General features: G+C 45.1%; 2 protein-coding genes across 8 annotated transcripts in view; both read left to right on the forward strand.

Moving 5' to 3' along the window:
• SMIM36 (small integral membrane protein 36) overlaps positions 1-18,112 on the forward strand; it is a 44,750-nt gene extending 26,638 nt beyond the window's left edge. The window contains exons 2-3 of the mRNA XM_075579850.1: positions 16,357-16,438; positions 17,963-18,112. The gene's annotated coding sequence lies outside the window, so the exon portion shown is untranslated. The remainder of the gene's footprint in view (positions 1-16,356; positions 16,439-17,962) is intronic.
• MMD (monocyte to macrophage differentiation associated) overlaps positions 1-25,764 on the forward strand; it is a 62,599-nt gene that overhangs the window by 25,894 nt on the left and 10,941 nt on the right. For 3 of the 7 annotated variants that reach the window (XR_012789815.1, XR_012789814.1, XM_075579845.1), the window contains exons 1-2: positions 2,670-2,858; positions 16,357-16,438. Coding sequence is in view for 5 of the 7 variants with exons in the window: in XM_075579845.1 (XP_075435960.1) it covers positions 2,680-2,858; positions 16,357-16,438 (261 nt within the window). In the remaining 2 variants the exon portion in view is untranslated. Of the gene's footprint in view, positions 1-2,668; positions 2,892-3,620; positions 4,682-16,356; positions 16,439-25,764 lie in introns of those variants that run through there. The other 4 variants (XM_075579849.1, XM_075579847.1, XM_075579848.1 and 1 more) reach the window with 4 other exon arrangements.

Genomic DNA, 25,764 nt, shown 5'->3' on the forward strand with positions numbered 1-25,764 from the left:
CAATCAGGATGGAGGAAGCTACCTAGCAACAATTTTAAATAAATGTTTTTTTTTTAAATGCTTGGATTGTTCTTTAATATCTATCCAATGCCTTCCAACTACCAGTAAACCTCTGATTGGTTCCTTATAGCAAATTGAGTTTCTGCCAAGTTCCCCTCAATAATGCAACTGATACGCATTCAGAGTATTTAAACGGAGTCGGGTCTTCCTTAGGGAGCGCTGAAGAAGCGCTTTTTAAATCTGGTTTCCACTGGGGCATTCATTTCCCAGCTCTATTAGGGATATCAGAAACTGCATCACGTTTTATCACTAATCACGTCATCTGGCACTGGATTCTGAAGGAGAAGAAGGGCGGCAGACACAGGCGGCCAGCACTGGCAAGTGCCGAAGGCCGGCGGTTTAAATTGCAAGTCATGCTAATTATCACTCTTGTAGGATCAAGTGAACCTCTTTGTAACCCAGGAGCCGAATCTCTAGATCTAAGGTTTGATTTCCTCTGGCTTCTCCATTTTGCCTTGGTAGTCACTGTGAGTTCAACAAGCGTTTGCACAGGCAAAGCCCCATCTCTTACCCGTATTGGCTCTCTGATAAGGTCTCGGTAAATAAAACACCGGGGTTGACAAACACTCCCCTTATTCAGAGGGGCAATTTTGTCATTAATTTCCAAAACAACCAAAGGAGCACCATCTTTGCTTTTAGCATGGTTACATTTGCGTGCGGAAGATCGTTTAATGGTTCACAAATGGCTGGGTGTTTTTTTTTTAAATCAGGCAATGTGGGATTGTACCTTTTACATCAACGGGGTAAAATAAACAGAGTGGCTTTTTATTATTGAAGCAATATGTGGCCATTTTAACTGCAGACCTAAACTTGATCCTGAAATGGTTTTTGTGCCAGCTTTAAAAGTAACCGCTTCAGTCAGCATTTACTGTCTATGGTTTTTTGTTTCCATTGAGTTCATGTATTATTACTGGCTCCTTTATACTCGGTAGCACTGTGTAATTGTTCTTGTCCCCACTCATTCATGGTTAAAGCTGCAGACCAAGCAATATCCTACATGTGGGTTTTTTTTGTTTTTTTAAATAAATCAGTTCTGTACAATGAGAAAATACTTGTAGCATTTAAAAATAAATAAAAAACAACAACTCTGAATGACATTTTTAATGTATTTATAATGTAACAAGCATTTTTTTTGTTTCTATAACAACCATTTACAAAGTCAAACTGTTAGGTTTCAGTCACAGATAACGTTCCTACAGTATATGCACTGTTTGTAAGTTTAAACGTGCCTGCTTTATTCAATGAACCATCGCCGGAAAAAGAGATCAGTGTATCTCGAAAGCTCGCACAAATAAAATGTATATTTTTAACTGTTTGTTTTATTCCTAAAAAAGGGACCACCAGCTGAATCGGGGGTGGGCAACTCCAGTCCTCAGGTGCACACCAACAGGTCAGGTTTTTAGGATATCCCTGCTTCAGCACAGGTGGCTCAACCAGTCCCAGCTTCAGCACAGGCGGCTCAATCAGTGGCTGCTTCAGCACAGTCTTTGACTGTGCCACTTTTTGAGCCACCTGTGCTGAAGCAGGGAAATCCTGAAAACCTGACCTGTTGGTGGCCCTTGAGGACTGGAGTTGTCCACTTCCGAGTCCTAAATGCATATGGCTGCTAAGCCTCTCCCTTACCGCCATATTTACCATGCCCCGCTACAGGTTAAGGCGGTACCTCCCGTTGACTTGAAAAGGTGCGTTATCCCATAACGGAGCTCGATAAATTTGGGGGTCAGTAAGAGCGGCTTAGCAGCCATTTTCATTGAGGTCTTGGGCTAATTTGTTAGATGAAGGACCTCTAAGTGAACATATCTGAGAGGATTCAGGGAACAGTCTAGAGTTGACACATTTACGTTTTCATAATACGGGACGCCGATATCCCGTATGAAAGCGCGACGTGGCAGTGAGCGAGGAATGATGTGCCAATGCTTCGAGCTCCTAGGCCACGTTGATAGTGCCGGCGACGCGACCGATGACGTCACCCGTCGCCACTGGCGAAAGTTGCACTTTAGTTTGGAGCGACGTCGCTGGCGACAGGGCCAGTGACGTCACGAAGGGGGCGGGCAGAGTGCAGTAGGCGCTCTGTGATTGGTGTAGAGACCGTCTCATGTGGCAACTGTCTCTCCCAAAATCAAATTTCAATGGCTTCCAAAATGTTTTCGCTGCGTCGCACATACTATAAGCGCATGTATTTGTATTGGCGCGATGTCGCCGTCGCCAGTCACTATATAAGCGCAGCCTTATTTTTACCACAAAGTGTACAGTTCACATTCATTTGATAAGATTTTATTATTTATATTTGGTATCATTTATTTACCACATCATTTTATTTTCTATTCTCCCCCCCCCAGCTTTAATGATTGACAGCTGAATTACAGCCCCTTCCCCACCACACTCCCCTCACTGAAATGAGTTCAGCGGGAGCCCGCCCTCCAGTCTGCCTCACAGGACCGAGCTGTCAATCAACAAGCCGGCAGTCGTTTGGCGCCTCCTTCGTGGCAGCCTGTGATTGGCTGAGCGGGTCTCGGCTTCGCGCTGCTTTCAAGTTGGTGGGCGGGGCTAGCGGTTGTGACGTCATGGTGGGCTGAGCAGCTGGCGGGAGGAGGAGGGAAGGAGCCGGGGAAGGAGGGGATGAGGAGGAGGAGGGAAGGACCCGGCGGAGGGGTGGGTGGTAGGATAGAGAAAAGCTCCCCGTGGGCGCCGGGTGCTCGGTGTCCGATGAAGGGGGTTGCCCAGTCCGCTGCCGCGCTGCACATCGGGAGGAGGGGGAAAGGAGACTGCGAGTTACCGGGCAGCCTGGCCCGCCAGAGGTGATCAATGGGGTCAAAGGACAACTTCAAGCGGTGGGTGATGGGAGAGGGGACGGGTGAGAGGGGGTGTCATGGGAGCGAGGGTAGGGAGGTAAGGGGGATGGGAAGAGGGTGAGGGGATGGGAGAGAGGGTAGGGAGTGTGAGAGGATGGGAGAGGGTATAGAGGGTGAGGGGATGGGAGAGAGGATGAGGGGATGGGAGAGAGGGTATAGAGGGTGAGGGGATGGGAGAGAGGATAGGGAGTGTGATGGGAGAGAGGTTGAGGGGATGGGAGAGAGTTTAGGGAGTGGGATGGGTGAGGGGATGGCAGAGGGTAGGGAGTGGGATGGGTGAGGGGATGGGAGAGAGGGTAGGGAGTGGGATGGGTGAGGGGATGGCAGAGAGGGTAGGGAGTGGGATGGGTGAGGGGATGGCAGAGAGGGTGAGGGGATGGTAGGGAGTGGGATGGGTGAGGGGATGGTAGGGAGTGGGATGGGTGAGGGGATGGGAGAGAGGGTAGGGAGTGGGATGGGTGAGGGGATGGCAGAGAGGGTAGGGAGTGGGATGGGTGAGGGGATGGCAGAGAGGGTGAGGGGATGGTAGGGAGTGGGATGGCAGAGAGGGTAGGGAGTGGGATGGGTGAGGGGATGGCAGAGAGGGTAGGGAGTGTGATGGGTGAGGGGATGGGAGAGAGGGTAGGGCGTGTGATGGGTAAGGGGATGGGAGAGGGGGGGTAAGGAGTGTGATGGGAGACGGTGTGTAATGTAGGAGTAGAGCGGGTTGTGTGGTCAGAGCTCACTGATGTCGACTAAAGGATGCATCTGGTGTGGTCTGTGATTTGATGCTAGTGCGTCTCGTACAACTTGAGTAGACGCCAGTCTCACCTAGTCTGAGTGGGTATCACTTCCTTCGTTTATTGAAGGACAGACTCACTCCTGTGGCGTAATTGTCACTCATTGAAAGGCATCATCTCTCATCTTTTGGACCTTGGCCATTGGGGTGGCAATCTCACACACACAATAGCGATCACTCATACAAAGGCTTTCTAAACTAGCAGAAAGCTCATTGCTCCAATAGTGTTGAGCTCATCCATGTGGCGTGGATCTCATCGACTTATTTTCCGTGGCATTCACTCATTGCACGACAGTTTTGAATTCTAGTGTCCCACTGGATGACTGCCCCATCTAAAGTTGGGCACATTTAAAGTCTCTTATCTGAAGTAGGGGTCTTACTGAAATGCAGTGTCAGCAGGAGAGCATCTTTTTCTTGGATAGGCGGTCTCAATTACCGGTCTTTGGGGTTTCTCACCCAGAAACCTTGTAAACCTTCGCTGATTTCGGTGTCTGTTCTGATCCTGGTGACCCAACTAGACTCGTTGATCGTCTCCCAAGTTGTGATTTGCCACCTGCATGTTTCTAGAATTGCATTGAGAGGTATTCAGCCCAGCAAATCACCAATGGCCAGTATTACAGACCTACATTTGGTGGCATAATTCTGCAACTCTCCTTCACTAGGGTTTGTATAAATCCTTATTTTTTATTTTTTTGCTCTTGAGGTTTCTGTGGTCCTCAGGCACGTCCTATCCATATGAAAATTGGTAAACAAAACCGTGCACTTCTATTTAGAACATCAGCAACCACATGCATTGTTTACAGCACATTGTTATAACGCCGGATTATGGTGACCACGCAAGACCCAACACAAAAGACTGTTGTAACTGGAGATGGCTGTGTGTGGTCCCCAGGCCCAAAGGGGAAGAGGACCCTGCCTCTTAAAGAGGCAACCCATCCCCGGACAGAAGTGACCTAGGAACAGTGGCATGTTTAACAGGTTAAATTTAAATGTAGGTGACTGAAACCTTTAACAATATATATTTGTATAACTTTTTAACATTTGCATGGTAAACAAATGAAGGGTTTTTGCGATCTTTGGTGTCTTTGTGGTAGGACTGCTTGTTACTTCTGTTTGCAAATGAATGATATCATTAGTCAAACAGGTAAACATAAGTAGTTCTTAAGCGTGAATCATTTATAAGGAAGCCAATTATGCACAGGTTTTTTGTTGTTGTTGTTGCCTGCCCCTTGACCTATCTTTATTACCATTAAGGGGTTAGTTATTAAACTACGATCGTGCTCCCATCGGATAAATAACCCGCCTTAGTCATAATCTCACCCTTAACCTGCGCCTCCTGTCCCTTTGTCGAAGTTCTCCATTGAACATATGTCAGCGACTGCCTATGATTCAGTCTTTTCGGGGGGCTGCCCCGTCTCAAATCCTTCTGTTGGCTTGCAACATTACGGCAGGGGTTCGGAACTACCCCTTCTCCACACCCCCCCAACAGGTCAGGTTTTAAAGCTATCCATGGTTCAGTAGGTTTGGATGCTGATTTCTCCTTTTAGTATGTACAGTAATGGCCCAAGACGGGTGAGGTGTTTCTCTTGTTTAATTAACCACATTCCTGTTTGATGGGGAGAGGTATGGGCTACATTAAGGGATACATTAAGCACCCCATTTTCGGTTTTAAAATCACCATTTTTCTTAATTTCCTTGCAAGTATAGGGGACATCTTTTTCAGGAACTTTCATATCTTCCCATTCATCTCTTTCCCCCAACTAACATGAGAAAATGTTTCTCGATTGTAAGATATTTAACTTTTTTTTTTTTTAATATACACTGGATAAGATGAGTGGTTTCATGCGTCTGGAGATGTATTACCAAACGTCCCATGGGATATAATCAGCCTCAAGTAACCTTTAGCACAGCTGGAAGATTCTAGATGTGACAAAAGTTTTTGTCCGATTTCCTCGTTGTTCTCTGGTGCTTTAGAATGAAAGAATTTTAAGCAGGTTTGAATCTCAAATATTATGTACAATCTTCAGCGCACACACAATATAAGCCAAAATGTAAGCAGTGGTTGAGTCTACCTCTTGCATGCAACTTTTCCATTTCAGCACTGGTGTCTGTTGCTGAATATTAGCACTTTCAGTAATAAAGATTTGAAATAAAACGGCTCCGTTTTGCACAATATGTTCAGAAATCTTGTTTTGGATGTTACCTGTAACCTAGTTTCTAAATGTTCATGTAAACCGTTGTGAGGGAGGAGAGAAATCTGTGTTTTTCATGTTCAAAAATGGCTGATTGCAGTGGCTTAAATGATAGTTTTACTTGAGGTCTAGGTTCCAAACGTCTAGGCTTTCAGAAAGGAATAACTGACTTCGAAAAAGGGGTGTTTGGTCTAGGCACTTCAGCTGACCGGCAAGATATATTTTCACTGTGTGTCTGTGTCTTGTATATCTATATCAAACTAATTAATATAGGCGTAAAGGAGTAGCAAAGCTTTCTCAAAATCTTGACCCCTTTTATTGAGCGAATGACATATCGCCACTCATTGCAATAACAGATGCATTAATCCCGTTTACTATTTAAGTGGCATGCCTCTGTAAAAATTTTACAACTAAAAAACATGGAAGAAAATGACCCTCAATGGAAGGGTAATAAAGTGTATTTATCAGCAGAAATATATCAAGTTTTGGAACGGACAAACTGGTTGATCTGAATAAGCCCTCCATATCCCCGGAACAGGTTAATTTAATTTGTGACGGAAAGATTGTGTACCAGCAGGAAAGCGTGTGTGTGTGTTGTGTGTTTCTCTCTCGATCCTTGTATCCATAATGAAAACTGGCTGTAATTCAAGTGGAGTCAAATGCTGATGGTGAACCATTGTATAGCGTTCTGAACTCTGAATGAACTACAGTACATGCAGTTAATTCTAGTTAATTCTGACAGAACCCACAGGCTAAATATGGTGTCTTCGGGCATATTTAGTGTCGGATATGGCAATTAAAGCCATACTATCTTCCTCGTTCTATTTTTTTTTTTTTGTACCAGGCTACACTTTTGACAGTGAGTGCCGTATTTTATTATCGTTTTATTTGTAAAGCGCCAAATATTTCGCAGCGCTGTACAGAGATTTGATTCATTACATAAAGAGTTACATAAAAATATGGACAAGCATTCACTGGCAGATACAAAATGTAATGAGGGCCCTTGCTTACAATCTAAAGGGACAATGTTGAAGTAAAAAGTAAGGTGGCTGCTCATTGTGGGATGGAGTATGGTCCAGCCGTACAGCTGGTCCCTTTAAGATTTGGGGGGTGTTGGGATGGAGTTTGGTCTAGCCGCACAGCTGGTCCCATTAGGGTTTTGGGGGTGTTGGGATGGAGTTTGGTCTAGTTGCACAGCTGATACCATTAGGGTTTTGGGGGTGTTGGGGTGGAGTTTGGTTGAGCCGCACAGCTGGTCCCATTAAGGTGTTGGGGTGCAGTTTGGTCTAGCTGCACAGCTGGTCCTATTAAGGCTTTGGGGTGTGTTAGCTGGAGTTTGATCTAGCCACACAGCGTAGAAGGGTGTCTTGCCTTTTGTGGAATATGAAACGTAAGGTAGAATTTCTACTGCGCACATTTGGTTAAGTCCACTACCAACATGCTGTTTATTCAGAAGAATATGTTTCTAGTCATAAGGCAGTTAATGAACTCGGCTGTCGATCAGCCAGATGTTTACAGACGTGCTATTTTATTATGCCTTTTTTATGGCGTGCTTTTTTTTTTTAACATGCCTTCTGTGGACATATTCCATAGGATGAGCAAAGCACCCTTGCTGTATACCAGATTCATGCCTATCCTTATACAAGAAACTATTCAATAGATGCAAATACTGCGGTTTGAAGACAGAATCAACTTCTTTACCATGCAGGATTTTGGGGTAATGTAAAAATACTCTACACTACAGTCTTGGTTTTCTAATGCAGTGCTGGTTTACTAAAAGATTTGGCAGCGCTTTGTGGATGCAATAAGCTCGAGTGGCAGATCAATCGTGAACTGTCTCGCTGCCAAAGAGACCAGCAACTCATTGTGTAGTTTATATGTTGCAGGTCCCTTTTGTCGTGGGTAACCAGTACTTACGTTCTAGTATTCCCACGCTCCCTAGAAGCCTTTTGTTAGTGACTTCTAAGGGCATTCTCCGAATCTACGTCATCCCTGGTTTCGGGCATTACTAGTGGATTGGCAAATGCTGATCTCGGGCTTGCATTATCCATTGGTCACAATAGGTACAGTGCCCAGGGCGTACGAATCTACCAATGGCCTACGAAAAAGTTTTGGGAGGAAACTGTTAAATCAAACGTAATAATTTTAATTGAATTACTTTACAAAACCTTTTTTTATCTACAAATGGTTGTGTGTGTGCACATTCATGTAACGTTAATTAAAATTGTGAGATTATGGAAAGTTGAATAATCAAACATTAATAAGTAGCGTTGTAGCATAACAGAATAGCTTAATATAGAGTGATGGATATATCTGAATTAAGTTTAATATTAGCTGTGACTTAAATAAATGTACATTCAACATTAACGTCTCTTATGGTTGACAAAATCCCGGACTACTTCCAATTTTTGCAAAAGCTCATTCTCAATTGAGAATCGTGCAAGTGAAGGTTGTCTCTCTATATCCTCACTCTGATTCTAACACACACACATCGTGAGAAAGCTCTCCCTTGCACTCCCGACGTCTTGTATAACTTTCTTGTCCCCACTAACTCATCACCTCACCAATCCTTAGAGGCGGCCACTTACATCCTATGGCAATACCGCTAACATTATTATAGACAAAATGTCATATCAAAGTATCAGTCACATATTATATAGATCTATAATTATATTACGGGACCTATACATTGTATACAATGTAAGTATTTATCTATAGATCGATCTTGGGGGCAGGGCCTACAAAGACTTTAATATGGCCCTGACCAAACTAACAAATTGTTGCGTATTGCTTTTGCGTTCGTGGTAGGAAACCATTGCACCACATGGTAAAGCTACGACATCAAACAGCGATGCCCTCCAAGTTATGTGTCTATAGCAGTGTGTTTCAACATGGGTTCCTAGTAAAACACGGGTCTATATCTCCAAATAACACCCAGTCTGACGTGTACGATTACCAGTGGTTGACAAATCACCAAAAAATCTACTCGCCACACAAATAAATCTACTCGCCACCTAGTACCAAATGTGTGCTGCTTGGGCCAATATTTACTCGCCCAGGGGTTAAATCCACTCGCCCGGGGCGAGCAAATGTATAGGTTTGTCGAACAGTGACGATTACACAGTTCTTACATGGGGAAGCACGTGTGGTGGGGAATGTTACGAGCGGGTAAGGCCGCGTCCATAGTGCGAGCGACGGCACGCGCGGCGCGAACAAAATGCAGCAGCTCAATGGCAGTGGCCATAGTGTGCGCGTGAGATTTAGAGCGACCGCGCGGCAGAATTTTGATCCGACTAATGAGAGCGAACCAGCCCGGTGATGCGTCCACCACGCCTCCCCGCCGCGAGCGATCTGAAGTCCACAGATCGCACAGGCGACGGGTGAAGATTTGGAATGAAATAATGGCTAACGGAAGAGTTCCTGAAAAGAGAGATGAGAAAAGTGAGGGCTTAGTTTTTAATCATAACCCTTGTGCAGGAAATGAAACACAGTTGAGATATTTCTGTAACATGCATTGTTTTGCTCTCAAAGTATGTGCTTCATCTTGTAGGGAGGAAGTGCTTTGCATGCAGGTTGTTTGTATGGGAGGATTCGGCTGAAGGCCACACAGCCAGCACACACAGCTTGCTGTGCTGTCGAGCATCAACTCTTTAATGTGGATATGCGAAATATTTTTTTTTGCATAATATTCAAACAGAGTTGACTTCACCCATTTGACACACGTTTGTGATGTCCTCCGCGTGGAAACCTAACACGGGAACCATGGAAATTGCAGGCAGCTTGCGCCACAATGCAACCGTAATCCTCTCGGAAAGTTTTTTTCCGATTGTGTTTGTGTGTTTGTGCGAGTGTTTCTGTGCTGGAATGCTGGCCAGTGCCAAGTTACATTGCCTTAATCCTTTCCCAAGGGTTCTTACTTTGTGTGCCTCCTCAACCTTAAGCCGTGTAATGCTTTCTGGTTAATGATCAATGCAAATGCAAATGTTTAAAACAAATGCAGAGATGTGTAACCCTTGGAGTGCCTCAAGATGTACCCTGAACAATCTAAGGGCCGGCCCTTTGGGGGGCCTATGACGGTGCCCATCATGCCAGAAATACTCGTTTTGTTGAAGGAAATGGAGTTGTTAACGTGATCAGCATGGAAGTGGCTCGTCTTCCACCTTGGTTTGCTCCTTGGGGGGCCTGTTTGCTACACCAAGCGATCACGTGGTTGAGATCTCGGGGCCCGGTGGCACTCGGCTCAATGTTTGCTGTAGCCAGAATGAGAATGCCGCAGCCCCTGGTTAAATTCTCTGGGATTTTGTTGTCTTCTGGGCATCTAAATAGGGGCAAGCTTGTGAAATCAGGGGGTCCTGTTAACCTTGTTCCAGCTTTTCTGACAGGTGACCAATAAAGATAAGGGAAGGTCAACACAGTGGACCACAAAACAATATTGTGTAAATAATGTAACACTATAATTGTCTTCCTTTTTAAAGAAATATAACCATGCCCACTAAAAATGTGATCGTGGTTCTACAAAAATTGTAGATGTAGCAAGCCATAACGTCTTCAAAGGGTTAACTCTGTAGGGGGTCCCATTCAGAAGCAGCAGAAGCTGTCCCAAGGCTTCTGCTTGTTTGTCTGTGGCACTGGAGACACTAAGTCCTTATTACACCTGGAAGCACCAATCCCTTCTGTGAATAAGGAAGTGTGTCAGTCTAGTATTTTGTGTGCTGTCAGCCCACCTTCCTTGTCAGGCAGACAATAAAGATGAGGAGAGGGGGAGAATGGTGGGCTTTTGCTGGAACACATGTGCCATCAGACATCAAGCAGAAGCTGGAGAAGATAAAACTCCTTTTTGAGTCTTGGGTCACCATGTGTTTTTTAAAAGACATCAGTTCCCCAGAAGTAACCCCTCAAACATGTCCCCTGGCCATTCGTGCAGGAAGAACACTCGGCTACTTCCAACATCTGCTCGGCCCTCCTGCAACTAATCAAACCAGTCTGCTGATTTGAGAACCACACAGACTGAACAAACCAGTACAATGTTTAACTCGAGTGTAGTTGCCTACATCTTATGTCGCACGATCATGCGACTCCGTTTTGGGATGCGACCTCAGTCTGAGGTTACAGCGATTAAATAAGAAAGCAACGTAGTACAGTTAAGTTTCTTGTACACATACAATACTGTAACCGGAAGCGTTACCCCTGCTTCAGCACGGAATCTGATGTTTGCTTGCCGCGTACAAGTCGCCGCAGAGGGATCCGCTCCAGTGGTGGACGCTGAGCCACCGGCTGCTTTGCCAAGCTAAGTTAATTTTAAGGGTTAATTTAGCGATTGGGGTAGGGGGTTAAGGATAGGGGTTTTAGGGTAGGGGGTAGCGCTAGTATTGTTTTTTTTTTTCTAGGGTAAGTGGTAGGGTTGGGGGACTTACCTTGCCGGCGAGAGGTGCCTGCGGCGAGGTAAGTAGCGGCTATTCGTTTCGCAACACGCTGCGGCCTTTCTTTTTTTAGCGTCGCGCTCCCCAATAACGGTCCGAGGAAATAGAGTGCCACGGACTGGGGGGGAAATTGACATGGAAATGGGCAGTCGTCCAGGGTTCCTTCCTCGGACAAGCAGATCGTTGGAAGTATTGTGAAAGTCCCAAAAAATATTTGTAACTTATTTTATTTTGTTTACTTCTAAAATGATGCAATCCACGTTGAAATAATTACAGAAGCCAGTATCCGTGAGTCCTATTTCATACATTTCGAAAATAAAATCTCTCTTCAGATTGCGGCAGCAACCGAAAGGTTTAGCAATCTTGCTCCGTGGGCTGTCCCACTTGGTAGAAAAAAATAATAATATTATTAATCGTCTCTTAAAGCGACGATCTGTGTCGATTTTTGACTTTTTAGCATTTATTTATTTAAATAAACGTACTGCTTACTTGCTGTGTCCAAAGTTGTTTTTTATGTTTAACATTCGATGTCCCGGTCAGGAGATATAGACAATTGAAATATTAAGTGGCCAGGAGGATAAAATGGAGTTCTCACAGAGCCCAGTGCAGACTAAATGGGTTACTTCATGGTAGCCTTGGATGCTAGAGATGATGGCAAATCATGATTATTAACACTAGAAGAAAACATTTTTAAAAGAGATAAATTAGCAGCTCTATTTATCTCAATGCCTGGTATAGCGCATACAGGTAGTCCTCGGTTATCCAGCGGAATCCGTTCTGGAAGGAGCGTTGGATAGTGAAACCGTTGTAAAGTGAGTCCCATGTTAATCAGTGGCGGTGAGCGTTGGATAACGCATTCCGGCGTCGGATAACGCATTCAGGCGTCGAAATACAGCCCATAGGGTTGCATTGTAAAGCGTTGGATATGCCATTCGTTGTAAAGTGAAACATTGGATAGCGAGGACTGCCTGTTCACAGAACCTTGCACCTATGCACTTTTTAAAAACTCCAAAGGTGGAGCGACAAATCGAGCTGGTTCGGAAAGGCGATTTCAGAGCGCCAAATCTTCAGCCGTTTTCTGAAAGTGTGATGGTCTTCGTTTCTGATGGATATATGGAGGGCATTCCCCGGCTCCCTGTACCGAAGGGGCACGATCGGCGTGTCTAGTGCGCCTGCATCGGGGGACTTTTTATAAGTTGGTGGTTTTGGGATCGTAGATTCGAGGCGGGTCTGCGGAACTTAACGGTTGAAGGGACTCTGTGATATGAAGCGCCCGGTGTACAATTAGCAACGCTCTTTGCTTGGTGGGAAACCAGTAAAGTTTTCTCGATGGGCTGATATGGTCTTTCCTCTTTCTAATTCTGCCATCGCAAGAGCGATTTTAAAGTGGGGAGGTGGGGGGGGGAGAGGGGAAGCAATAACTGCCAGATGAGATGCACAAAAAATAGAAACAAATTAATTTAATCATAGAAAGTAGAACATCAAATGTTTTTCTTTAACCTATACCGTGCCGGATGTCTGGCGGCATCCGTGTCATGTGACCCTTCCGCAGCGATCACGTGTCGGCCACCAGCTGACGGAAACAGGAGAGGGGACTTTAATACGGTTTCGTATGGGCCGACTGCTTCATTGGAGCAGCTAACCTGATAGTCCACTAGAAAACAAGCATTGGAGCCATCACAAGGGCCCTCCAGAGCGGGGCTCTTCAACTGGTGGGCCAAATATGGCCTTAATGTGGCCCCTGGAGTCTCCTCTTACTAATTTCATACGAGTTACTTGGGGAACTGCAGTCTTTTGCACTGAAACTACGTTCAGGTTATGTGTATATATATGTATATTATGTGTATGTATATGTGTGTGTATGTATAGGTGTATATATATGTATATTACTGATGTTTATAATGCTGGCAAAGTATTAGAAAATAATAATTGTCAAGTCTTTTTAGATGTATGGGGACCTTCTACGCCTAAATGTCTATTGCTCTGGCCCCTTTGGAGAGCGCTGCTAGAAAGATGCAGTCGTCGTTAACCTTTACGAGGAAGTAGAATTTTTATTTTATTCAGATGGTTTATTCATGTAAATCAAAGGGGTAAAAAAAAAAATGACGTCAGATTTTAAGATCAACCCCCTTGAAAATGAGCCTTTGCCCACGACGTACCTGCTACAGTACAAGGGCACAGAATAGGTTAAACACCTGACATGATTTCATTTTTGTCCGAGGAGGGAGGGGAGGCCTTTTGAAATAATTGACTTTGATGTTTCTACTGCCCTTTCATTTTCACGGAGTACTGATGGCCTCATAATGGCTGCTTAAGGGGATAGGAACGGAGGAGCGTGATGCATCTGGTTACCATTTAAAACAACTATTTAAACAGGCTTCTATTTGTCTGAATAAGTGTCAGACTTGATTCATTTACATGACCGTGCGAGTTGGGTTCAATAGATACATAAAAAGATTATTTAGACCTATCCCGGGAGTTTTTACGGCGGTTTTGAGCCGGTCTCGCTGCTTGTTACACTAATTTAACCCTTCGAGTAATGGAAGAGCGGCAGCAGCGGAGTCCCAGAGATCTTATGGATCTTGACCATGTGATCGCTTGTAGTGTGCAAGTGGTCGAGAGCAGGTCCCCCCCCCCCCCGCCCCCCAGAACATGATCAGAGGTGGAGGGGGGGCTCTGACGTTCCAAACACGGTTACCGCTCCATTCTCCATCTGCCCCCACTCCATTCTCCATCTGCCCCCACTCCATTCTCCATCTGCCCCCTACAGAACGAGCATTACTAGCTTGACGTACCGTGTAAGTCATAGGTCGCCTAGAGAGGCGCATGCTTATGGTGCTCCGTGTACATCTTGGGGGCCCTCAGGGGGTTAAAGGTAAGTGGCGTGTCCTTTTTTTAAGATTAAATTATAGTCCCCAAAGCTTTCTAAACCTCAGATCTCCACGTGTACTTCAGATTTTAGCATAAACATAATAGATTACACGTCTCGCTGGCGAATAAAAATAAACTTTTCCCTCAAAATGCAATTACAATTTTGTAGTCCACCACCCTAAAATCTCAGATTTCAATCCTCTGAGGTTGAGATGCCAGGATATTCCGTATCATATTTGATCTAAAGCAGCGCTGTGTTTGTGTGTGTTTTGTGGGGGGGGGGGGGGTGGGGGGGGTTGTGAGGGGGTGCAGCTTTACCACCATTATTTCTTGGCATACAATGTTTACACTGCATCTAGGTATTCCGGGTAATGACATGCGAATGAGCACTCGGTGTGTGGCATTCTGAAATGAAGGGGGTTCAGCTCCAGAGACACCCCGCTTCAATGCTATGTCAAAAATGAAGAACATAAACCCGTCCAGCTTGCATTGCTCCATTTAAGAAGCAAATTAACAAATGGGACAGCCCAGCATATTTGATCATCTGAAAGAATACGCATCTCCTGTGTGTGACAGTGTCTAAATCGTTAAATTAACCAATAGAAAACTGGATCTGAGCAACAACTCTGGGCATGTGTATTCACGCTCGAGTAGCTGCAGTTCACAACTACCCACGCCATGCAGAATGACTAATATCTTTCAGATTTCATACGTTGTCTCTGCTAACTTGGACGCCGCTCCTCGCTTACTTCAGAAATGTAAGAGAATTGAGGAACAAAAACCTTTTCTCTATAATAAACCAGATCAGACCAGTCTTTTAATCGGGACAACATAAAGCAGATTTGGCTCCATTTCAACGTTGGTGTACTCTCACGAGTATAAAAGGAAGAGTGTAAGCAGGAGCGGCTCAGTGAGTAAAGACACTGACTGTGTAAATAATTACGAGTTTGAAGCAGGGGAACCTGGTTCAAGTCCCGGTGTCAGCTTTACCACTCAATAGACTGTAAGCTCATCTGGGCAGGGACTGTCTGTAAAAATTCCTGCGCACTATACTGTCATTGTGAAGCGCTTTTGAGTCTGTTGGGAGAAAAGTGCTATATGAAATGTTATTATTATTATTATTACTACAATACTGTGGTATATTGACAGTAACACTGTATTTCCCTAGCAGCAAAGATGCCATCCGAGGCTACTGGGAGTGCGTGTAAATAAATTGGTTTGTTGATGCATGTGGTCCTTTTCGCTTGTCTTACGCAAGTCGCGGGCAGTCTGTGCCCATTAGCTGCTTCTTATTTTTTTGTTTTTAGAAAAGCCTGTCCTGAAACGACAGAACATTTTGCAAAACCTGGGTTTCCCAATTGGTACCGAAATGCGAGGAGAAAGCGTTGCAAGGAAAAAATGGAAACCGATGTTAAACTTTTAGGGCTGTTTTTACTAAGCATTGGTAAAAAGCCTCATGGTCCATTCGTTTGAAAGAGCTGGAAGGTGTATATGGCATAGCACTGCTTGGTAAATATGGCCCTTAGTCTAACGCTCTGATAATAAATTACCCCAGAACAGGGCATTGCGTGTCAATTATTGTCCTGCATTAGGCTATAACTACATATTTACAAAACTGCCCCGTGCCTTTTTAAACCTGTCTTTGTATGCAGTTTTAAAACCATTCAGTGCATAAACTTATCCTGCGTAAACAATTAATCTCCAAAGGTTTCCCAAGTTCCCCGTGTTCCTGCTTTTTCAAAGGGTATTTAAATGTCTGTCCAATAGGAATCCCCAACTGATGACTCCTGCTTTCTTGTTGGCCTGTGGGGACACGTGACATATGGCAGCTATTTTCTTTCCCGACCTGGAGGGTGTTTTTAAAACGAGTAACTTCACTGGTAACTATCTCTGGAACCCCCGGAGCTGAAACTAGTGCAATCCAGTCCCCCCCCCCACCCCCCCCCCCCCCAAAAAAAAACCAGTTCCCAAGCTGAAAAAATAAATAACTGAAAAGGCAGCTGGGATTGCCGCTTTACATGCGGCAAATAAAAAAAATACCCCTTTCGAACACATTCATGTCTTGGACAGGTCTGCATCCCGGCTTTTACAGGTGTCTCCTGGACCACGAGCGCGTAGAATACTGTATTTCTGTGTCACGTCGTCGCAGTGTATCTCACTTTGTTAATTCATTCTTTTGACAGGTTCATGAACCACAGAGCCCCAGCAAACAGCCGCTACAAGCCAACGTGTTATGAACATGCCGCCAACTGCTATACACATGCAGTAAGTAATATACCGTCGTCACGTTGCAGGACCTGTCCCGCATGCCCTTACTCGGGCAAACGGGCATTTACTTCAAGGGCGTTGTAAGGCATTGATTTTAAACCAGTGTTTTTGCTGACATTGTGTTCAAGTCACAAGAATGTCATTTTGCCATCATTTTGAAATGTAATAGTGTTTGTGTGTATGCATAAACAGAGGAAAAAAAACTGATGGTAACTAATTAAATAAGTTGTCATGCTGGATGAAGCATTGGGGCGTCTTTGTCTATTCTACACGTGGTCACTCTCTCACAGTAGCGCTCCAATTAATATAGATATATTGTAGTGCAGGGGGGGCCAACTCCAGTCCCAGGGGCCACCAACAGGTCAGGTTTTTGAGGATATCCCAGCTTCAGCACAGGTGGTTCAATCAGTGGCTCGGTCATAATGGTTGAGCCATCTGTGCTGAAGATGGGATATCCTGAAAACCTGACCTGTTGCCGGCCCGAGGACTGGAGTTGGCCGCCCCTGATGGGTTTGACTTTGCTAAGATTGTATGTCTAATTGTAAATTTGAAACTGTTTCGGGAGGCTTGTGAGCCCGCCGTACTTGGTGGTAGCCCGACCCACTACTATTTAATCAGCAGCTTCCGGTACACACATGTGAATGAGCAGTCTTATTACGAGACTTCATCCCCCAGGATCGAGGTGGAGTTAACCTTTGCTGTAGCAACAAGCATGGGAAATATATATATATATATATATATATATATATATATATATATATATATATATATATATATATATATATATATATATATATATATATATATATATATATATATATATATATATATATCACATTTTTTTTCTTGCAATTTATCTTTAGATTCTCCCCCCTCCCCAATATAATTATTAGGGCACTTCTGGTTTCAGTGTAACTGCATTGTAGTTTATACATAGCACAAGCAGTGCTTCTACATTTTAACCCCTTGGACACTGCACAGATGTCATGCACCCCATGCTGTTGGCTATATCAGTGTTTTGTTTCCTCTTCTCGCTATGGAGTGGCAGAAATACAAAAGACACAGTATACACTAGGTAGTGTAGGACCTGCTGATAAGGGTCATAAAAAGATGTGTTTGCGCACTGGAAATGTTTTGCCAAAGGATTGAACTACATGACCCCATAGTTATGAGCAGAATAAAAAGGGGGTTGTGGGGGGAAGAAATGGATAGTAATGAACTAAATAAAATGTGTTTGTTGCACCCCCCCTGTTTTGTACACCCCCCTCCCGCACACAAAGGCAAACCATACAGTAACCTCAAACAATGCTTGCGCTGCACATCAGGCCAAGGTCAAAACCTAATGATCTTTCTAATCCCAGTGTTACGAGAGCTTTTCTTTATCTTTGCTTTTTAAAGACTTGGTTTGATACCAGTTTGTATCGGCAGCAGGGGTCATTCTGGTTAAATGTAAAATCCTCTTGTTATCCTGTTGTAGCTGATAATCTTTTCCTACGGCTCTTGCATTATCCTATTTAACAGCCTGCATGATGCATGTACGTCTCCTCGGCCAGTGAGAACATTTGAGTGATTCTGAAGAAACGATCAGCTCCCCTGTGTGATTTGGGAAACGCTCCCTCTCCTTGGCCAAGCAATGTAAATAATTAAACAGGCTTCACACGCATCATTTGATTCCTTTGCAGTATGCCGTGCTTATTAACAATAGCAGCTACAGTGCAGTGAAAGTGTTTTGTCTGCTTGGTCGGTTTCCATCGACGCCATTAATATATATTAATTTATTATTATCTCTTACTAGCTGTGAGACCCGGCGTTGCCCGTGAGTTAAATTTCCCGCTGGGAGGGGGGACAGTGGACAGGAGGAGGAGGGGGGGTGGACAGGAGGGGGGGTGGACAGGAGGGGGGGTGGACAGGAGGGGGGGGTGGACAGTGGACAGGAGGGGGGGTGGACAGTGGACAGGAGGGGGGGGGACAGTGGACAGGAGGGGGGGACAGTGGACAGGAGGGGGTGGGGCAGTGGACAGGAGGGGGGGGGTTGCTTAAAATATTCCGGGTCCCTCCTCTCCACTCCCCCTGTATGTTTCTCCGCTCCTCCCCCCCCCATGCGCAGCTCCGGTCCCCACCCTACAGTGTCTGACACGCACACACACACACAGTGACACACACACACAGTGACACACACACACAGTGACACACACACACAGTCACACACACACACACTGTCACACACACACACACTGTCACACACACACTGTCACACACACACACACACACACACTGTCACACACACACACACAGTGACACACACACACACACACACAGATGTGTCACCTCTCCTTCCAGGCGCCGCCATCTTAGGCACTCGGCGCCGCGAGGCAGCTGCAGGCTGCCTGGCCACTGCCTGTCCCCCCGCCGGGGAGGGAGGGGAGTGAGCGCCGGGGAGGGAGGGGAGTGAGCACCAGGGAGGGGAGTGAGCGCCGGGGAGGGAGGTGACTGAGCGCCGGGGAGGGAGCGGGACATTGTATAATGTCAATGTAAGGTACATGTTGTAAGTTGGTGTGGCGGCCATTTTAGAAAGTTAATAAAGAGTGCGTAGGTGAAGGTACGTGCGGCCATTTGTGTAATAGAAATTAAAACTGCGCACGCCATTATTTTAATATATATTTATTGTAATATATGTGTTTTTAGTAAGGCATAAAGGTAGAGTGCAGGGCTACAGGGAGTGTTCATCGTGCGTGGTAGTGTCGTCGTGTGTGTGCGTTTGTCCGGCCATGTGCACAGGGGAGTAAGCATGAGTGTTAGCTACAGGGGAGTAAGCAATGTGTAACACAGGGGTGACAGCATGACTGTGAGTTGTGGGTTGACAGTGTGTGTGTGTGTGTGTGTGTGTGTGTGTGTGTGTGTGTGTGTTGTAAATTTACCAAGGACTCCGCATGGGTTCTGTGGGGGTATGCGGTCAGTGCAAGTGTGTGAGAGTGAAGTAGGTGTGTGTCAGTGATGTCACTGTAACTTTTGGCCAATGAGTGTGGGAGGTGTCACAGTGGGGCGTACCTCTTGGCCAATGGGAGTCGGGATGGCCACGGACCAATCAGATTCACCGCAGCTAGTACCAACCTTTCGATTTTATATATTAAGATTTGTATGGAGTAGATTATATTCCGCAGTACAACGTGGGAGAGGTGCCGAGTACATTGTATGTGACGTGTGTATGACGAGTACATTGTATATGACGAGTACATTGACCTTGTGTACGACGAGTACATTGTATATGACGAGTACATTGACCGTGTATATGACGAGTACATTGCCCGTGTGTATGTAGAGTACATTGACCGTGTGCATGACGTGTACATTGTATGTGAAGACAATAGGAATGAGGTTCATGTCTCATGGAGCTTCGTCTTGACTATGTTATTCCATTCCCTACGTCAGCGGTGGCTCGGTCATTGATTGAGCCACCTGTGCTGAATTAGGAATATCCTTACAACCTGACCTGTTGGCGGCCCTTGAGAACAGGAGTTGGCCGCCCCTGCCCTACATGTATATCTGCATCGCTAACTCTTTCACTGCCAGTGAAGCTTGAATAGCATAACTAACTTTGCAATTGTCAACCTGTTAATGTAGTCCAGGAAAGGGAAAACGAAAAACACCAATAGGGTTAGAGCTGCAGAATCACATTGAGCTACACTCCGCCGATTGGAAACTGTGGGGGGTTTAGCTGCAGATTGTTTAGATTGTTCAGTCTGCATTATATATCACACCCTGTGATCAACTGGAATGAGGAAGGAGACTCAACTTTGTGCAAGTTTGGGGCTGTAAACATAAAATGACCTGCCAATGTTTGACAGTTTCTTCTGGGTTTATGAAGGAGGGCCACCCAAGGGAGAGTAATTCCTGTGAGCCAATTTACGAAGTTATATACCTTCCTCTGGATATCTCAGATCTATGGACAGGACCACCATGTATGGACAATAGTACCCTGTAGTCCACCTTCTCTCCAACGGTAACAGGGGACTTTGCTGGCTTTGGGGTACCACCCATATAAAACCTTATGCTGTATGTATTCTACTTAACGATACTACATCTAGATGACCGTGCTGATATTTCCTAGATCTCTTCCAGATGTTAAGCATTTAAATCGGAGCCCAATTCACTTTCCCAACGTTTAATGCGTAGCGGCTTATTCTGCAAATGCGGAGAAAACACAAGCTGGTATAAAGAAGTAAAATCCTTAGAATTAGACTCGAAAAAAGGCAAGTTTTCTCAAATGATGCGACTTCTCTGGGGGGGGGGGAAAAACGTAGCGGAAACAGTGTTTTAATATGTCTAGAACATTCCTCACTTGTTTGGTCAACGGCAATCCGTGAATCAAATGTAATATAGCCCTGGTACATTTTCTAAGATCTTGTCATTTTTAACTTTAATCCAAGTTGGAACATTTTGTCATTCCATTCTGCGAAGAGGGGCAAGGGGTAAGCTGTTTACAGCTATTTCTCATTACCAGTCAAGTATTAACAGTGTGTGAGATTGTTCAGAAAAGAGGCTTAGGGTGGTTCCAAGGATTTCTGTTGTACCATAAAACGTATGGTATTTTTAGAAGTTGTTACATAGTAAATAAGGTTGAAAAAAGACATGTTCAACCTATGCTAATTTTAGATGACAGATACTAACTACTCCTATCATTTGTATTTGCAGTATATTGATCCAGAGGAAGGCAAACAAAAAACCCAAGTGATACATCAACCAATGATGTCTCATAAGTGGAAATTAAATTCCTTCCTGACTCCAATAATGGCAATCAGATTACTCCCTGGGTCACCATCCTTCTCTTGTTTACTTATTTGGTATATCCCTGTATACCTTTCCTTTCCTTAAAGGATGTCCAACTTTTATTTTTTAAAGATGTCTATTGTATCTGCCATCACTTTCTCTGAGTAATGAATCCCACATTGCAACTACCCTTACTGTAAATAACCCTTTCCTTTGTAGCTGGCTGGGCATATGTTGCCCCAATATAGCATTTAACAGATCCTCTTGGTTCGCCCAGTCTACCCAATTACAACCCTGTTACACATGCAATGACTTCATCTGACTCCTAAATCATTTCAGAAAATTCGGAAGAGCTGGGCCTCCAAGCTCATTTTGGGTTTCAGTCAAGTGGACTCCTTAAATCTGGGTCTCTGGTCGTTCAAGACAAATTTGGGACCCTTGTTTTTTTGGTTTGTTTAAAACTTGAATCCTTTCCGTGGCAGAGGTTTGTGCCACCTTCGTGTCCACGCCTCTCTGGAACGTCCCCATCACATGACCGCTCTTCGGAGTGTTCATTTCACTGTCGGGCTGTATATGACGGCGAGGTGGCTGCCTTACTCCTTCAGTGTGGAGCGCCAATCGCATACAGGGATGACCCTTTTCTTGACGTACATACAGTACACCGTATGTCATTAGGGCACCGAAGGGGTTTATTGGTATGGAATAAATGAACGTACTGCCCATATTATCTTCACAGCCCATATCTTGGCAATTCAGAATATAATAATGATTCCACATTTTAGCAATGACCATTTTCAGATTACATTTTCCGTTTTTTTGAAGTGGCTCATCCTTATAAAAGCATTCCTCTGCCTTGAAACCAAATATATATATAAAACCTAATAAACGTAGTTATTTGCGGAGGTGGAATTAGCAAGGCTCTGACTCATACGAGTAGCAGCTCTAATTTTCTTAATGGAATGTAAACTGTAGTTGAATAATAATGATCATTACTCTCCCAGTTTTGGCTTAGGGCTGAATTCAAACATCAAACTGTGCTAAATTGGCCGACGTTTGTCTTTTTCCACGTGAGTTTTCTACCTACGGAATCTTTTTGATTTCCATTTAAAGTCTGATCAATACAGTAGTGTTTTATTATCTTTCTGGGCAGTACCAGTATGATCCAAGGGTCTGGTTAAACAGAAACGAATGAAATCAGTTCCCTCAATCTTCACCAAGGCAGATTTGAAGCCTATAATTTAAAATAAACAGCTTGGTATTCTTTTCCAGTGGATTTTCCTGACCTTTACCCAGGGTTGCCACCTCTCCGGGTTTGTCACAGAGACTCCGCGTTTCCGGTACTTTCCTCCGGGTTTAGCCCGTCAATCTCCGGGTGGCGGTGTGCTAATACGACGATGGGCTGCAGCGGCCGCGTCTCCGGCATCCTCCGGTAATCTTCTGGAATTCCCCCCTCCAACTGCACTGGACATGGCTCTCTACAGCGTCATGACATCACATAGCGTCCAATTGCCATGACCACGCCGTGTCATATGACGCTGCGCAGCCATGTTCAGTGCAGTTGGAGGGGGAGTTGCAGCAGGATGTCGGGAGACGCCGCCGCAGCACGCTGCCATGTTTTCTTCATGGTTGGCCAACAGTTGAAGGTGGCGACCCTGCCTTTACCCAACAAGGGGAAATAAATGAAAATGGCGACCCAAAGCTTAACCGGATCCTGAACCTTTTTATCTAAATATGTCCCAAGTTAAGGCTTCTGCTGGATATTTTTTAAGGGATATAACACTAATATAGCCACATCCTCCGTCATACCCCTCTTCCCCCCACACCCCCACCAGAGCTTATTGCCATCATTAGTAGCTGCAGACTACTTGCTGGCTTCCTCGATTTTCAAAGCTGGCACCTGTAGTCATCCAATGGGATTACTTCCTATTGAACCACTGGATTTGAATCTCCTGAACTGGCCCCTAAAACATGTCGGTACTGAGGGGGTTAAAACTAACGCTGTTTAACACCAGAGGACCATTGAGTAGGCAGCGTTGCGGCTTTAACCCTTTGAGTGCCAGAGGGACCACGGCAACAGTGTGTCACGGCCCCCTCCGTCACTCGCAAACAAGCTCCATCGCTGATGACGGGATGGAAGGGGAGCCGTCCTCCGTTCCACCTCCTGGTGACCTCCCCCCACAGCAAGTAGCAGTAAGACTATGACGTCGCTGCTACGTCATAGGACACCATGCGCGCAAGAACACATGACTTCGTAGCTATGTCTGCAGCCACCCCAAAGGGTTAAACACTTGAGACTTGACACATTGAAACACACCTGTGTTGACCGTGTTGCCTGCATACGGGTGTCACTTTGTACTGTGATGACTGCATATACGTTGCTAAATGTTTGATATTGTTTCCTCTGAGGAGTTTGTTTGCTTTGGAGATCCTTCACGGTAATGCTATACCTTGTATTCCAAGCGCAGGTGTAGGTGACTAATCGTGTGAGAATTTTGAATGGAAACGGGGTGTAAGTGACACGTCTCATCTTACAGATGATCTGCACGATCTGCAAAAATCTCTCTTGCTGTCTACTCTTGGAGACGAGATACTGTACTTTTTGCGCCAATTGGCCTGATCTGGTAATGCAAGTGTCTGGACTGAACGTTTTATTGTAACCCCTCTTACTTCCTTATGTAAATTACTAGGGCGGGGACCTGAGTTCACATCCCCTGAGTTTACATCCCCTGTACCCAAGAGAGTATTAGGCCTGCAAAGAACCAGGCTGGTCGGACAACGCAGCAGGACATATAGTTTCATAAATAGTACTTTATAGGTAGGGAACACAGGAATCGCATGCAGTGGCTTTCAATGTCAGGAGACCGCAGACAACACTTGAGACAATATACATACAGTATAATAACCAACCTCGCTGTGCAAATGTCGCGCAGTCACTCACTCAGTCCCGTGTGCCAACTAAAAGGGCTCCTGCAGGTGCCGGCACAGCGTTGGAGCTCGTGTAGTCTTAAATAGTTGAACTGGTTGCAGGCCCGTTACTTTACAATGGTTGCCGTACCCAAGGCACTTGGGATAATACTGTGTTTCTAGGTGCAATCTCCCAGCTGCTTTCTGGCTTGAGGTCTCACCGCTTTGAGCCACAGGTTCTCATCTCTTTCCATCCTGCGGGCCTTTTTTGGGGGGGGTGTATACTTGGTATAAAAGTATACTATGGGGTGTTGCATAATAAAAGTACTTTTTGAAACCCTAAATGTTAGTAGAGTACTTGGCCCAGATGCACAAAGGGATGCTAAGCCTTACCACGCCTTTTAATCGCTTTAATCTCAGAAGTAAAGGTGTGCTGAAGCTGAGCCACCCCTCTGTGGATCTGGCCCTAAAAGGGCTCCAACCTACGAATTCAGCTATATTGTATTTTGTTTGAAAACTTTCTTGATGTGCATCAATGACGTCTCCCCACCATTCTGGTAACTTCTTAACCCGACCTCACTTTGTACGATGCAACTCGATTACGCTTCTAACATATATATATATATAACCCCTCATTTTATTTGGTCATGGTGATGAGGGGATGTGACCCCAACCAAGACCAGAGTGAGATTCCACGCGAAGACATTCTGGGTTTAACTATTACTATTTATATATTTGATATTCCTGAAGTTGGCCGCAGTTTCACCATGCAGTGTAATGTTGAATGGTTTGAACTCCACATCTAAAACATTTGAGTGGTTATAAAATGTTCTAAAATGTTTTCCTTGCAGCTAAAAGTTTCATTGTGTGGTCTTTCGATTGGCGGTTTAAAAATTCGGGAATCCCGGGTACCAAACTGTACTAATGGCAGTGACCTGTTTTAAGGGATTACATATGGGCGATGCCTTATTTACCAAAATGTGACACCTATAAGCATCAGGTTTTAAAGCCAAGCAGTAGATGAACATAGTGAGCTGACACCTGGAAGGGTTTTGCTCCGGTTTACCTGATGTCATGGGGTTCATCAAGAGTTTACACAGACCTCATCCCCCTAGGGGAGAAAGGGGTTAAGTGCCCCATGGGTGAGAGAAACGGGTTAAGGACCCATGGGTAAGGGGTTAAGGGTCCCACTCCCCAAGGTGGAGAGAGGGGGAGGAAGGGGTTAAGTGTGAGGGTGCTTAACAATAGTTGAGTGAGGAGAGGAGTACCTACCGTTACCTGCTGCAGCTGCTCCCATGCTCTCTCTGCTTGCTGATGAAGCTCCTCCCCCTCAGCATTCAGAAGAAGGGAGAGGGACTCTGGGAAAGAGAGGCAGAGAGACAGCACAGTGGCAGCATGCTTCACCTGTACCTCTGGCGACAACAGGTAATCTCCCATATCGGCACTCCGTGAAATGATGTTGTTGCAATATTGCTATATACCGGTATATTGCCCAACCTTATCTTCCCCCAGGGAAAAGAGCAAAAATCACACACACGTAATAATGGCCCCTGGCGTGCAGGCTCGTAATACGTTCAGGTTGTGTCGTACAGGTAGACTATAGCTGACCATTTCTTCAAATGCCTTTTTGGTTATATCCGATCTCTACTAAC

Source organism: Ascaphus truei, chromosome 22 (genome assembly GCF_040206685.1).
Source record: "Ascaphus truei isolate aAscTru1 chromosome 22, aAscTru1.hap1, whole genome shotgun sequence".
Taxonomy (NCBI): Eukaryota; Metazoa; Chordata; class Amphibia; order Anura; family Ascaphidae; genus Ascaphus; species Ascaphus truei.